The 14983-nt window shown below is 39.3% G+C and overlaps 1 protein-coding gene across 1 annotated transcript in view; it reads right to left on the bottom strand.

The window, feature by feature from the left end:
- The window catches only part of MPP4 (MAGUK p55 scaffold protein 4), a 40656-nt gene that overhangs the window by 11921 nt on the left and 13752 nt on the right, over positions 1 to 14983 (bottom strand). The window contains exons 10-15 of the mRNA XM_072812651.1: positions 13456 to 13527; positions 12824 to 13020; positions 11571 to 11635; positions 9103 to 9120; positions 6123 to 6161; positions 1116 to 1130 (exon numbers count right to left, since the gene is read on the bottom strand). Of these exons, the coding sequence (XP_072668752.1) occupies positions 1116 to 1130; positions 6123 to 6161; positions 9103 to 9120; positions 11571 to 11635; positions 12824 to 13020; positions 13456 to 13527 (406 nt within the window). The remainder of the gene's footprint in view (positions 1 to 1115; positions 1131 to 6122; positions 6162 to 9102; positions 9121 to 11570; positions 11636 to 12823; positions 13021 to 13455; positions 13528 to 14983) is intronic.

Genomic DNA, 14983 nt, shown 5'->3' with positions numbered 1-14983 from the left:
GACTTCTAAAAGGAAACAGATGAACTGGCTTTGGCTTAAACTTGTAGAAATGGTATTCTGCAGGACCTACAATTAATTCCTTTGTTAGAAGTGAGTTTTTATTTTCTCCCTGATAAAATGGTTTATTCTGTATAAAATTAGTATTTGCTCTGTTGCTGCTAATTGTAACTGACTATCCAGGAATCTGAGAGACAAGGGTGAGGAATACCGATCCCAGTGGCTCTGAAGCACCTAGAACTTATTTAAATTCCTCCTCTGCTTCCCCTGGGGTCTCAGAAAAATTCTTACAAACTCCAGGGAAAAAAAGATAAAAATGTCATTTTCAAATTACTTTTTACTAATAGACATTCCTTTCACTTAGCAATTCTGTTCTGATCATTGAAATGTATGAAGAGCCACTGTTCATAAAATGAACATATACAATCTTTTCCTCTTAACCTTTTTTAAACATAGATTTTAAAGAAAACACACCAATATTGATTCCATCTTCTGTGAAGTATATTTTTCTAAATGAAATGTCAGCAGTTTTTTTTCTTTTTCAATTTTTTATTTAAATTCTAGTTAGTTAACATCCAGTGTAATATTGGTTTCATGAGCAGAATTTTGTGATTCATCACTACTAGTGTCCTCCTCAATACCCATCACCCATTTAGTCCATCCCCTCCAGTAATCTTCAGTTGTTCTCTATCATTAAGAGTCTCTCATGGAAACATTTACTTAGGAATATATTCATAATTCTTAACTACTTTCATCGTTCATTTTTATTTTATTTTATTTTTTTTAAAGATTTTATTTATTTATTCAAGAGAGACAGAGAGAGAGAGAGGCAGACACAGGCAGAGGGAGAAGTAGGCTCCATTCAGGGAGCCCGACGTGGGACTCGATCCCGGGGCTCCAGGATCACGCCCCAGGCTGAAGGCGGCGCTAAACCGCTGCGCCACCTGGGCTGCCCCTCATTGTTCATTTTTAAATATTTTTCTATGAAATTGAATATCTTATCACTGATTTCACCCTTAAAATATGTCTTATCTTAAAAGGTATCCTGTCAAGCATGAGGTACTGAAACGTCTTAAATAGAGCTCTATGTGGCTTATCCAGGAAATGAAAACAATTACCTTCTGAAAGTTCCTCTGGAGATTTGGGTCAGTGAAGAAAAAGACATGAAAACATTAAGTCTTTGAGAAGATCAAGTCGGTCATCCAACAAAGACAAATGACAAAGGTGAGGCATTCAGGTCACCCTAGGGAACGCTGTAACACAGGTAGGCCTGGCAAGACAAACGCATGACATACTACAGGGGACCAGGAACTCACAGAACCAGACTGTGCTGCTCAGAGAACAATAAATAACTTTCTGCAAGTTACTTATCTATATTCTCCCCAAGGGCTTTTTATCTAGGAAGACGTACAAAATAAGGCTTGAGAGACAGAAATCATAGGAAGGCAAGTGCTGCGAGCCTCTATTCTCCTCTCACAGAGGCTGTATACACAGTCCTGCCCAGCGGGCACTTCAGCAGCATTCTGCCTCAATATCCTCATTCCTTACCCCTCATGGGTCCAGTGACACACGTCCATCTCCAGCTGGCCCACTGGAGACAGGGGGAACTGAACACACAGCATACTTTTTTCTAGATTTTTTAGAAGAATTTATCTTTTCTTTAAGATTTTATTTATTTGATAGTGAGAGAGCAAGCAACTGAGAGAGAGAGAGAAACATGCATGAAGGGGAAGAAGGGCAGAGGGAGAGGGAGAGGCAGGCTCTCCACTGAGCTGGGAGCCCCATGCAGGGCTCCATGTGGGGCTGGATCCCAGGACCCCAGGATCATGACCTGAACCAAACACAGATTCTTAACCGACTAAGCACCCAGGCGCCCCTGTTATCTAGATATCTTAAAACATCCATCTTCTCTGTTGCTATTCTTTTTATGACATTCCTAATTACACTGTATCATCACCTCCTGGAGAAATTCAAGGAGGTCACATGATACTGCATTTGGAGAAAGAGTTGAGACCAAAACTGAAGAAACTGAACTACCCAATAAGAGCTCTAAGTAAAAGAATTAAGCATCATGAATAAATATCAAGAATTATTTACTTAAAAAACTTGCCAGCTGGGTGTTAACTGTTCCTTCATTGACCTTCTAAGTGACCTGAGCTCAAATGTAGTTGAGAGTACTCAATCTTTTGACTATGAGGAGTCCAAAAGGGGCAGGTCACAGTAACTAAGGCAGCTGCACACTTTCCTCTGTAGTTATTAGAGAAACAACTGCTGCATGCTCGTCCAGAGCAAGATTCACAATGGGGTCCAGAGCACCCCAGGGTCACATATTCTAAGCACTTTACTTATAGAAGTTATTTTTCCCACTTTAGACATGGAGCAAGAGAAGGGCAGAGAGGTGAAGTATGGAGAAGCCACAGGTAATGAGTAATGGAGCAAGATTCCTACTTGGACACTCTGGCTCCAGTTCCTGGCTCTAACCATTACACCATGCTGCCTCTCCCCTCACAGATGCCCCAAATACTTCTGAGCCTCAACCACAGTTTTAGTGTATGGACTCTCTTCCAGAAAAATGAGGAGTTGAACATAGAGCAAAAAAGGACTAGGTAGCTCCGTCGGTTAAGCATCTGCCTTCAGCTCAGGTCATGATCTCAGGGTCCTAAGATTAAACCCCGTGTCAGGATCCGTGCTCAGCATGGAGTCTGCTTGTCCCTCTCCCTGCTTGTGCTTACTCTCTCAAATAAATAAAATCTTTTTTTTTTTAAAGAAGAACTATAATCCAGAGGAATTAAAAATTAAACCAGTCCCAAACATAGAGCCAAGTGTACGTACCCTAATAGACCAACTATCTAACTGAAAAGAGGAAATTTAGAAACAACATAAATGGTAGGTAAGTCATTTAAGTGCATGGTTCCCAACTCCATCTGTCTTAATGACATCTTTTTTTATGACCAATATTTATTGCAATCTCCCTACTCTTATGAAATTAAATTGATAGAATCTACTACACACTTAATTTTTAAACCCAGTACAATGTTCTAACTGTAATATGAAGAAAAAAGCTAAAAGGAATTAATTTGTATCTTAAAAATGTATATTTCAAGATATAAATCCTCAGGCATGACTTTTCTAGAAGACCTAAGAAACTGTTAGATGCTTATAAGTTGCTACTTATACTGAAGAAGCATGGATTAAAGGAAGTGAAAATATCCCTTATGTGAAGCATAGAAAAATAGGAGGGCAAAGAAACAGTAGATGTGGGAATAACAAGAGCTCTGATAAGTTGTAACAGACCAGGTTTATTTCTATATAAAAGAAAGAGGAAATTGCCTTATTTGAAGTAGGGATAATATACCAAAGCAATTACAGATTGACAAAATGGAGAAAATGAGAAAATATATTTTTGGAAGCAGGGGAGTAATGTTAACATGCCCCCAAAAGTTGCAAAATACCCTGAGACCTATATTGTTACTCATGATGTCAACCTTAGTCTGAGGGACACACACTTGACGATACCATATGTCATCAATAGTAACAAATAACATGTTAAAGAAAAATTAAAAAATCAATCAGTATAGATACCTCACTTTCCAGTTTATTTCTTATCAGTTTGAAGCAGACAGAAGGTGTGGAATCAATGATTCAATAATTACAAGGCAATGTCTTTAATTCTATTCAAATGTCTCTCTCCATAATGATTCTCTTCTACACAACTGAGCTTTTCATGTTATGTCTTGTGAAAACGTACATCACTACTGTGTATTAAATAACTACTCATTTATAGTTGTAATGTGTTTTGTCCGACAGGACATTGAAAATATTGCACAGGATGGTCTCCACACTCCAGGACATCTAGTATTCCTGACTCCTACCAGTTAAAAGCCAGTTGTGCCCCAAATCAATGTGACAACCAAAACATGCTCCCACAGAGCTCCAAAATGTCTAATAAGGAACACTGGTCAAGGTGAAGCTAATAATATCTCACAACCATACTGTTGAAGTATTTAATAAACAATTATTGTATAAGGTCCCTAAACGTGTGTTTAAACGATACCAAAATTTGGAGTAGACCCTTAAAAATCAATACCAAATACTCATTTTTCACTTACCAGATTCAAATGTTTCTTCATCTATGGTTTCCCGTGGAGACAAAAACAAAAAAAAACAAAAAAAAACTCAAAAGTGTCATTATATTACTATCCGTACTGAGTCTATATTTTAACAGTCTAATTCCCTGACCCAGTGCCTCTGCATACACACCAACTTCTAAAATTCTTTCCTGACTCAAGGCCAAGTCATTAGCGTCTCTATGGCACACTAAAGCCCTAAAGGAGATATATGGCATCAGGGAGTTGGGCTGTGATATTAAGCAGGGGTGCTGCGGGAGCTTAAAATAAATAAAACAGAAGAGAATAAATAAAATTAAAAGAGGCTCAGAGGGAAGAGAAAGGTAGAAGGTCATAGGAAACACCAATGGATGTCAGACAGGGGACAGCTTTGCTGTGAAGAGGCTTGCACATGGAGGAGGGAGGTACCCTGCCTCATTGAGGGGTGGGGGTATGTCAAGGAGAATGCGGGTATCAATGGTGTGACTGGATAGGCTTTTTAGGTGACAATGTAAGATTTCATATAAACCAACTTTCTCATCAGTTAAAACAGTTATTAGCATTTTAAAGAGATATTAAAGATTAAGAAACTAGAATGTATGTGGGGAGCAATTAAAAATACACAGCAACATCACCAATGCATGCATCCTTGGATCAGGCCTTACTGCTTCTAGGGTATACTCACCCATGTATGAAATAAGGTATTTACAAAGCTATTCATTGTGGCACTGCTTGTAATAGAAGAGATAGGGCGTAGCTGGAAAGTTTACCAATAAGTGATTGTATAAACGCACATTAATTATTTAACCAACGTGCTGTTAAAAACAAATGAAGAGGCTTTCTATGTACTAAGATGGAATCATATATAATGCTAAGGGAAAAAAGCCAAAAACAGAAAAATGTGTATAGCATATCATCAAAAAAGTCCTTTTTTTAAAGGGTGTTTTTTAAAAAATGGTGAGCATGATGGTGGGGAAGGGAGAAAAAAAATACACATCATTGCTTTTGTATGAACAGAGTATGTCTGGAAGGTTCAGCAAGAAAGTGAGAGTATTTATTGCCTCAAGAAATAAAGCTGAGTAGGGGAGCAGGGAAAGAAAGGAGCTCTATACTTTTACAGTTTTTAAATTTCAAAGTATGTGAACATATTACCTAATAAAATTTTTAAATTAAAAATTATAGAAAGAAATGAGTATTGCTGGGAGTTTTAAAAAAACAGAATGTGAAAAGAAAAAAGAAAAAAAAACAAAAAAAAAAACCCGAATGTGTACTTGATAACATAAATACTGTGTCAGCATTATTCTGTAGTTGTTCTGGAAAGTATATGTGAATCTTTTAAATATCCACTATTTAAAGATTTATATTGTTCTTTAATTTCTAAAAACCAGATTATCTCAGAAAGCCAAGATAAATTCACCTATCAGACTAAAGACTTTCCAATAATCTCCCAACATTACCCTAGTGATTCTTGACCCAATCTTAGTTCTGCCACTAAATTTGGAAAATCTTTTCCCAATTTACCAAAAAAATTAAGTATAGTAATGTAAAACGTTTTCATATATTTCTCAAAAATTTGGAACCCATTACTAATTACCTACACTAGAATCTATCAGAAGATGTTACCACACAATAACAAAGAATATTTGCTGCTTTTTAAAAATTGGCATTTCAATATTTTATAGTATTTCACAAAGAGCATGGCGGCTTCCGGACACTCCATCTGAATGTTACTGAACCTAACACCTGAGCGTTACTAAGTGTTCCTGTGATCACTTCCAAGACACTACTTTCTAGAACACTTTCTAGAAGGTTGGTTTGGAGCCTGGAGGCATTCCCACAACTGGGCTTCCCTTCCAAGTGCCAGAATCAGAAAAAGGATGCAGTGAGAGGGTTCATTTTACACATTTCTTCCAGAGGAAAGGACTGTGGCCCCGTTTGGCCAACTCTACTTTAAAAAAATCTATAGCTGAGGTGATTCATATTCCTTCTGGTGGTAAATCTGTCAAGAGGAAATGTTACCTGCTTCCACACACTTCTCGTCAATCTTCATGTCATCTTCTATAAAAGAGGATAGAAAGGGGAAAATGGAACTTAAAATGTATTAGTATCACAAACAAAATTCCCAATGTATAAGTTTAAGTCAGTAAAACTCAAACCATCTTACAATAACATTACTCTTACAACTATTCCTCATGCTTGCTCACTTGGAGAGAGAAAAAGGACTGCACTGTATTTTTTTTTTTTTTAGGACTGCACTGTATTAAATGAAAATCTATGGTACAGAAGGCTACATAACATAAAATGGTTAAAATTTTAAAAGCATCAGCTTTTTGGGTGGGCCAATTAATTTATCTCAAGATTATCTACAAATGGAGATGGTAGTAATATCCACCATATAAGAGAAAATTGAGATAATGTATGAAAAACTTAGACAGATGGTAAGTGCCCAATAAATGTTAACTATTTTTACCTTTAGCTGGGGTCTACATAGGAGAATAAGAGAATGTAATTGTTAAAACCACCTATCCTAATATTCAAAACCCTCTACAACATGATCCAAACCCAACTTTGAAGGCTATTGTCTACTTCTTTCCTTCCCATATCTCATACTCCCACTAGAGTATCCACCATGAATCCTCCTCTGCACCTTTGCTTATGCTATTCCCTTTGCCTGTAATGCTTCAGGGTCCATCTCAAACACTAACTAAAATGAATATCTCTACCATGAGCCGCATAGCATTTTCTTCCTACTACCTTGAACTGTCTACTACTGCACATCTATTCTACTTTGTAATATAATCATTTGAGTAATTGCCTTATTTGCCCTCCTCAATAGCTCCTTGAAAGCAGAACTTGTTAATATTTCTACTTTACAGAGCTTAGTACAGTATCTTGCACATAATAGTTACCTGATAAATTATTAAATAGAACTGAAATTTCCTTTTAAAGTCACAATGGTTGATTTGAATTTATGTATTGAAGAAATAATTTTTTCAGCACTGTATATCTTGTGCCCTAATACAGTGCCCAGCACTTCCTAAGGGATCAACAAACAGTAGTTTAAAGGGTCTTAAAAAATATTTTATTTATTTATTTATTTATTTATTTATTTAGTGGGGAGGTAGAGAGAGAATCTCAAGCAGACTCCGAGCTGAGCACAGAGCCCAACATGGGGCTCAATCCCAGGATCATGAGATCATGACCTGAGCCAAAATCAAGAACTGGTTGCTTAATTGATTGAACCACCCAGGCACCACAATAAATAGTGGTTTAAAAAATTAGTCTTATCATATTCTAAAAGTATAAATAACTATTGGTATAATAAGCTACACTATCAATTCATACAATAAACTTATCACCACCTCCTTACAGACCATGTCCTTAACGAATGTTTTTTAAGCAACATATGCAATATGAAAAATTTTATAAAATAATACTGTTTTAGGGATCCCTGGGTGGCGCAGCGGTTTGGCGCCTGCCTTTGGCCCAGGGCGCGATCCTGGAGACCCAGGATCGAATCCCACGTCAGGCTCCTGGTGCATGGAGCCTGCTTCTCCCTCTGCCTATGTCTCTGCCTCTCTCTCTCTCTCTCTCTGTATGACTATCATAAAAAATAAAATTCTTTAAAAAAAAATAAATAAAAAAAATAAAATAAAATAAAATAATACTGTTTTATAGAGATAAGGACACAGATAAACAAGTAACATAGCTGCCATTATGAGAGATTATTTTTCAGGTCAATATTTTATAACATCATTGAGTCTGTTGGTTCCTAAGATGTAACTAGAAGTTTTATGTGCTTTTTTTAAGCAAAGAAAAACTACAATTATTATTCCTATTTACAGAGGACAGGAGTGATTTTCTAATAACAACGCAAGTAGCCCTGATTCTTCTAACTTGCAACCCCGGGATCTAAGACAGACACTGATTTTACTGTCTCAAAATCAACATTCCACATCATTGGCAAGGGTAGGTGTCATGGATCGATTTGTATTCCTCCTGAATTTATATGTTGAAGTTCTAACCCCCAGTATGGTTTTATTTGGAGACAGTGCCTTTATGGTTGAATGAGGTCATAAGATTTGGGCCCCAACCCAAAAGGACAGACAGTCATCTGCAAGCCAGAAAGAACCAGACCCACCGAACCTTGATCTTGGACTTCTGGCTGTCAGAACTGTGAGAAAATAAGTAACTGTTGTTTAAGGCACCCAGTCTGGGTAGTGATGGCGGCCTGAGCAGACTAAAATGGTGGCTCGTTACCCAGAGGGCCACAAAGACCCAGGCTCTCCAAAGGCCTCCCCATGTTCCCTTTCCAATTTCAGGACTGAAATATGGGGATGGCTAGGGAACTGCTCTTCTCACTTCCCTCCGCCCCCACAAGCAGATGGCCTCTTGCTTTCTTGCTTTTGGGAATGTGTGTGTTTGGCATCATAACGAGTCACCTGGGTGCCTGGGCTTGGAGAAGGAGATAAGTAATAACTGAAGCTTCCATTTGCCCTTGATGCAGGGCCCTTCAGACAGAAGTTTCAATCCAGTCTACACTGCCTGCAACACCTCCCAATATTCTTACCTTCTTCAGACCTCAATATTTTCATCCATAAGATGGGAACAATCACAATTCCTTACAGGGTTATTTTTAAGTCTGTGTGTAAAACAGTTGACACAAAACAGCAAACCAGTTTGACAACTTTTATTGAATTTTTACCACGTGCTGCATATAAATGTTATCCCTCTTTTCTCCTATTCCTCTGTGAGGACAATTACACTATGTGTGCTTTCTTTTGATGGACATCTTTTTTTTTTTAATTAATTTTTTTTTTTTTTTACAAATTAAGATATTAGTGACTGGAACACTACAGGTATTTAGGAAGATCTTTTTTTTTTTTTTTTGGAAGATCTTAATAAATAGCAGAACTGGATTGAAGTGAATTAAGAAAAATATACAAAATTTCTACAAGACTTTGGAAATGATTTTTTTTTTCAAATACTGATTTCTTACCTTCTTCCATAGAAATTGCTGGGTACAGACAGATAATAGAAGCAAAAAAAAAAAAAAGAGAGAGAGAGAGAGAGAGAAAGAGAGAACACATTGGTTAATGCTATAGTTTCTCAGATTAATTTTAGTAAGAAAAGTGAAGTGCCAAAATTATAGTAATTAATATTCTGGGGTTAATCTATAGAAATTTGGTAGAGTTTTGGTAACAAAATGATAAAATGAATATCCTAGAGAAACTAATACATTTATGAATCTTGTTGGAAATGGAGATCTTGCTTCTGGCAAATCTATTCTCTTCCCACCCTAAAGTTCTGTAAGGGTTGCATTCTACTGATTTCTGAGTTAATGCACTTAGTTCAGCATATTTTAGGAACTCAAATTTTAACTGGAATAAAAGGAAGGGAGGGAAGAAGGAGGGAAGGAAAGAGAAGAAAGGAAGGAAGAAAGAAAGAGAAAGGAGGGAAAAAGGAAGAAAGAAAAGAGAAAGGCGACTACTTAACTGTATATGCATCCTCAGTAAACATATTTTTAATAGTTATCTGCAAAGTTTTCATTAAGTCTTGTTAAATAAAATTGCTTATACCTCTGGATTCAATAACCTGTTCCTGAGGTTAATTTCTCGCTAGGGTAACATTAAGCAGAAAGATACAAGATAATACTTATGGCAGCACCAACTAAAACAGTTAAAAAGAAATGATCTAATAGTTTAGAAACTGATCATGCTCCATCAGAAACAACCCTGTGAGAGGTGACCCTTTAAGTCGGTGGCTCTATCCTTGAGGTTCTTGGATTTAGAGGTGTATGAGTACAGTAATAGGGGCTGACAATTCTTTATCGGGATGGACTTTCCCAAAAGCCGAATGTAAATCGCACTTAGGCTACACAAGCAAATTAAGCATCAACCCGTGGTGATACTAGTTATCAGATGCTGGTTAAAAGCTTCATCAGCATTTCCATGTGCCTTTGAGAAAATAAATAGGAAACCAGATTAGAGAAGAACTTTCATCTGATTTGGTAAAAAACAACAACAAAAAAAACTTTTTCAAAACACAGGGGAAATAGCTAAAATATCACTATGAAGATCGTATCACGAAAATTCTCATAGAAGTTACATTTAAAAAAGAAAGTGGAGCCCGGGTGGCTCAGCAGTTTAGCGCCGCCTTCAGCCCAGGGCCTGATCCTGGAGACCCGGGATCAAGTGGAGACCCAGGATGGAGTCCCGCGTCGGGCTCCCTGCATGAAGCCTGCTTCTCCCTCTGCCTGTGTCTCTGCCTCTCTCTCTGTGTCTCTCATGAATAAATAAATAAAATATTAAAAAAAAAAAAAGAAAGAAAGTGGCATTTCAGCTGCTACCATAGTACTGAAAGATACATATCCATAAGGTGATATGAAAACATGGCCAGTGTGAAGAGATCCTAAGAAAGTTTTCTTCCTTCAAAACTGTCTCTATAGTTGTCACCATAAGTCTTCAAGAGAAAAAGAGAAGAAAAACTAATTTGGGGGCTGAGACAATTAGCAATAAAGTGATGATGGACTTGTCACAGACTAATCTGTGACACTGACGCTGTTGTCCAGTAGACTTCAGGTCCCTTTCCCACCTCCTCGTCCCCTGTCTCCTTCCTTACTTCCTTTCCAGGGGCCTGCAGGAGGGTCTTTCTTTTCTTTCTTCTTTCTTTTTCTTTCTTTCTTTCTTTCTTTCTTTCTTTCTTTCTTTCTTTCTTTCTTTCTTTCTTTCTTTCTTCTTTCTTTCTTTTTTCTTTCTTTCTTTCTCTTCTTTCTTTCTTTCTTTCTTTCTTTCTTCTTTCTTTCTCTTTCTCTCTTTCTTTCTTCTTTCTTTCTTTCTTTCTTTCTTTCTTTCTTTCTTTCTTTCTTTCTTTCTTTCTTCTTTCTCTCTTTCTCTCTCTCTCTCTCTTTCTTTCTTTCTTTCTTCTCTTTCTTTTTCTTTCTTTCTCCTTCCTTCCTTCCTTCCTTCCTTCCTTCCTTCCTTCCTTCCTTTTTAAATTTTATTTATTTATTTGACAGACAGTGAGAGAGACAGAGAGAAAACACAAGCTGGGGGAGCAGCAGGCAGAGGGAGAGGGAGAAGCAGACTCCTTGCTGAGCAGAGAGCCTGACGATGTGGGGTTGTATCCCAGGACCCTGTTTGTGTGCAGCCATGCAGCCTTGTTCACAAGCATATGTAAAACTTATATGCTAGCTGTAGAGATCTTGGGGGACCCCAAGTCAGGGAGCCATCACCAAAAGTGTCACCAACACAGGAACATTTGCATTTTCATAAACTGAAAACTCTTCTACATCCAAAGGAATGAACACGCAGAGGAGGATCTCAGATGGCTGCCAGGAGGTTATTTGGGCAAGGGGGTGGGGGAGACATTCAGAGATCCTCTCCTGGGCAGGGAGCCAGGCCTGGGAGAGAAGGAGCAGGCCTCCCTGCGACGCACACACTGGGGCTGAGATATTAGCACACTCACATATGGTGGGTTTGAGGTGGGCATGGGGCTGATATGGCTGAGACCACCAGAACTCACGTTGCTTCCTATGCACAAAGAAATACACCGTGAGAAAACAAAAAACAACAACAACCCAGTTTCACCCCGGTGGATTTTTTTTTTTCAATATAGTACAGTACTGCAAATGTATTTTCTCTTCCTTATGATTTTTCTTATTAATATTTCCTTTTCTCTAGTTTACTTCATTGTAAGAATACAGTATATAGCACATATAACATACAAAATACGTGTGAATCTGCCATTTATGTTATTGGCCAACAGTAGGCTATCAGTAGTTAAGTAGTGGGGGCTGAGAAGTCACATGCATATTTTTGAACGCGTGGAGTTCAGCACTTCTAACCCCTGCGTCGTTCAACAATCAACTGTACTAGATCATCTTCCTTCTGTCTGCTTGAGGACATTGACAATAGCAATTCTTTTCTCTTTTTTTCTCTATCATAAAAGTGTTCCCTCTCACTGGACTGTTCTCACCAGCATTATGTGCCTTATCTCAAAAAGTTCTCTCATACCACCCCACTTTCCCTTCTAGCTATTTCTGTATTGCTCTGCTCTGTTTTGTACTAAAATGTCTCATGCCATCAATTTCTTCAAATCTCATTCTACTAGGATTTTGGTCCCATTACTCCACAGCAACTGTTTTTTTGTTTGTTTGTTTGTTTGTTTGTTTTGTTTTGTTTTTTTTATCAAAATCACCTAAGACTGCCATTTTGGCAGATCCAATGGTTACTTATCAGTCCACTCTACAGCAGCTGACAGGGTTGATTTTCATCCTGCCTCATTGGTTATTCCTTCTTAATTATTTTTGTTAGTTCCTCTCCTTCTTGATTTCTTAACATTGGCTGAGACTTGGGCCTATTTTTATCTTCTATCTTTACTCATTCCCTTGGACCTCAAGAACATAAAAGTGAAGGTCATGGGTTCAGATTCAATAGCTGAGGTTTCAACTTGGCTTCAAATGATTAATAGAGGCAGTTAGAACTATCTTTTAAAGTTTGAGTTTCACAAGTGCTTTTTGCTTTTTTCTAGCTGATATGATTATTCTGATCCCCTTGGTATTTAAGATGCTTAGGGTTTATGGATAAGTTGACTTTGATTTATAGACCAGTATATGTGTTTGTCCGTCTGCTTGTCTCCCTTTACCTCATCCTAACTGCAATAACAGAAGACCGAGAAAACATTTTATTTCCTGATGGCTCAGTCCTGAATCCTCTTACCTCTTCAGAAGGTGGTTAGAAGGAATTAGGCCAGCACAGGTACCAAGGTCTGAAATTTTCCGGGCCTGCCACCAGAGGGCATCGTTCTGGTCCACAATCTGAAGGATGTCGCCCTTCTGGAAAGGCAACCCTGCATCCATGCAGGGGATGGTGGGATCCTCTTGGGGCCAGTACTCAATCATGGCACGAACGTACACCTGGCAGTAGATGCAAAATGGCCCCATCAGAAGAACCCTTGTCCATGGGTTGTCAAGACTTGAAACCATTTCTCTACTCCTCCACCTATTGTTGCTATCTTTTCTCCCCATACTCTCCAAAAGGGAGAACTTGCCTCTTTAACTAAGCCTCAGGTCCATGAAAAAGGTGACTTTGGCAACAGAAGCTCCTAGTGCTGAGAAGTTTTTGCTCAAGCGTTTCCCATTCTTGATGTTACTTTTTAACTTCTTGTACCCCATCTCCTTTACTGTATTCATTTACTCATTTGCCTCTCCCATCATCAGTATTGAAAAATGTGCAACACAGTATTGAAAGAATGTTCAACACATTATAGAGAAATGGCACAAAATATTAAGTCACTATTATTGCTATTTGAGAATTTACTATGTGTGATTATGAAGGCTCAGCATTCTTACCATCTTCTGGCTATTAACAGGTGGGGCAGACACCGGAACCACCTTGAACATTATTGTGCCACGAGACATGGCCTGGAAAATGTCAAAGGGGAGGGGACAATAAGTCTCAGGGTTCACTGGGTTATTGGAATTCAACAGATGGAGTTACAGCACAGTGTGGCCAGCTTTAAGGGTTACATGCCCCACCAGAACTTTTACAAGGGTTCAACATTTAAATATCACTATGCAGAAGTGGAAATTAGGAAGAAATTTAGCTCAGCTTCTGCCCTGCAGTGGGGCTCCAGAGTCCCTGGCCTACTGAGCCCCACCCTGAGGCCCAGTCTCTTCCAGGAACACTCCATCTTGCAACCTTATTTACCATAGTCTCCTTGCCACAGACACTGGGGAAGGAGATGAGGCCTTGGTCAGACTTCCCCTCTGTAAGCCCCAGTCAGTAATGACTTCCTGAGCACCTGTTCCTGCACCAGGCAGCCCAGTCTGATGGGGAGGTGAGGGCTCCCAAGTCTTCTGAGGGACTGACGAGCTCCAAGCTAATGGTGGGAATGGGGGGCCTCAAAGCTTTTGAGGAGACAGAGAACCTCTCAGCCTGATGGAGAGGGTGAGATTCTCCTGCCACATGCACTACGACAGGTTTTGGACATCCAGAGATGAACAAAACCTGTCCTCACTCCTAGAAATTTCACAATCCCACCATCCTGGCTCTGCAGCTGGCAGCAAAGTGGCTTAGGTGGAGCCTATGTGTTGGTGATTGGCAGTACTTAAAGTTCCATTTGCAGTGTCCTTATCTCATGCAGCATCTTCCGGCAGTGGTCATTTGCAAAATATTTTGGTGCTTGGTATGCTCCTTATAATACTACCTCTTATCTCAGTCCCTGAGGCATATCTATGAAAATTTAGAGTTCCCCCTAAAACCTGGTCAGAGAACCACTAGTCTATGTGATAAATAGTCATCCACCTCAGGCCTCACACTTGGGGTGTGCATGGGGGAGATGGCAGGGTCATACCACTATGGCTATGACAACTTGACAGGGATTCAGGCAAAGGTTTGAAAAGGGGGAATAGGGACCTAAAAGAAACCATAATTAGTCACAAATCCCCAGTTTCAATCACCAAGGACAGTGGCAGGGCAAGCAAGGAAATCCCCCTCTCCGTAGGCTAGCCTCCTACAACATCTATCCTGCCCCAAAGCTGCCTCTAGGAAGATGTTAAATAGATTTCAGCTGTATAAAAAGGTTAGGGGAATGAGGATAGTTTTCTCAGGTTCGGACTCCCCTCCAAAGCCTCACTCTGTCCATCCCAGGCTCAGTTTCCAAAGGAGCAACCCAGGCAACAAGGGACCTGGGCTGGGGAGACTGCCAGCCTTCCTGAGTCTGAAAGAGCAGGGCGGCAAGAGAAGTCTCCCAGCAGAAACCAGACCGGGGTGGGGGAGTGGAGGTGGAGCTGCACAGAAACAGGAAGGTCTGGGGTCTGGAGAAAGGAAGCTGCCAAGAAGAACCCAACCCCCCTCCCATTATAGTGCACACAGCAT

The sequence above is a fragment of the Canis lupus genome, chromosome 36 (genome assembly GCF_048164855.1).
Source record: "Canis lupus baileyi chromosome 36, mCanLup2.hap1, whole genome shotgun sequence".
In the NCBI taxonomy this organism is placed as follows: domain Eukaryota; kingdom Metazoa; phylum Chordata; class Mammalia; order Carnivora; family Canidae; genus Canis; species Canis lupus.
Note: the sequence above shows the minus strand (reverse complement) of the source record. Positions and strands in the feature narration are given on the sequence as shown.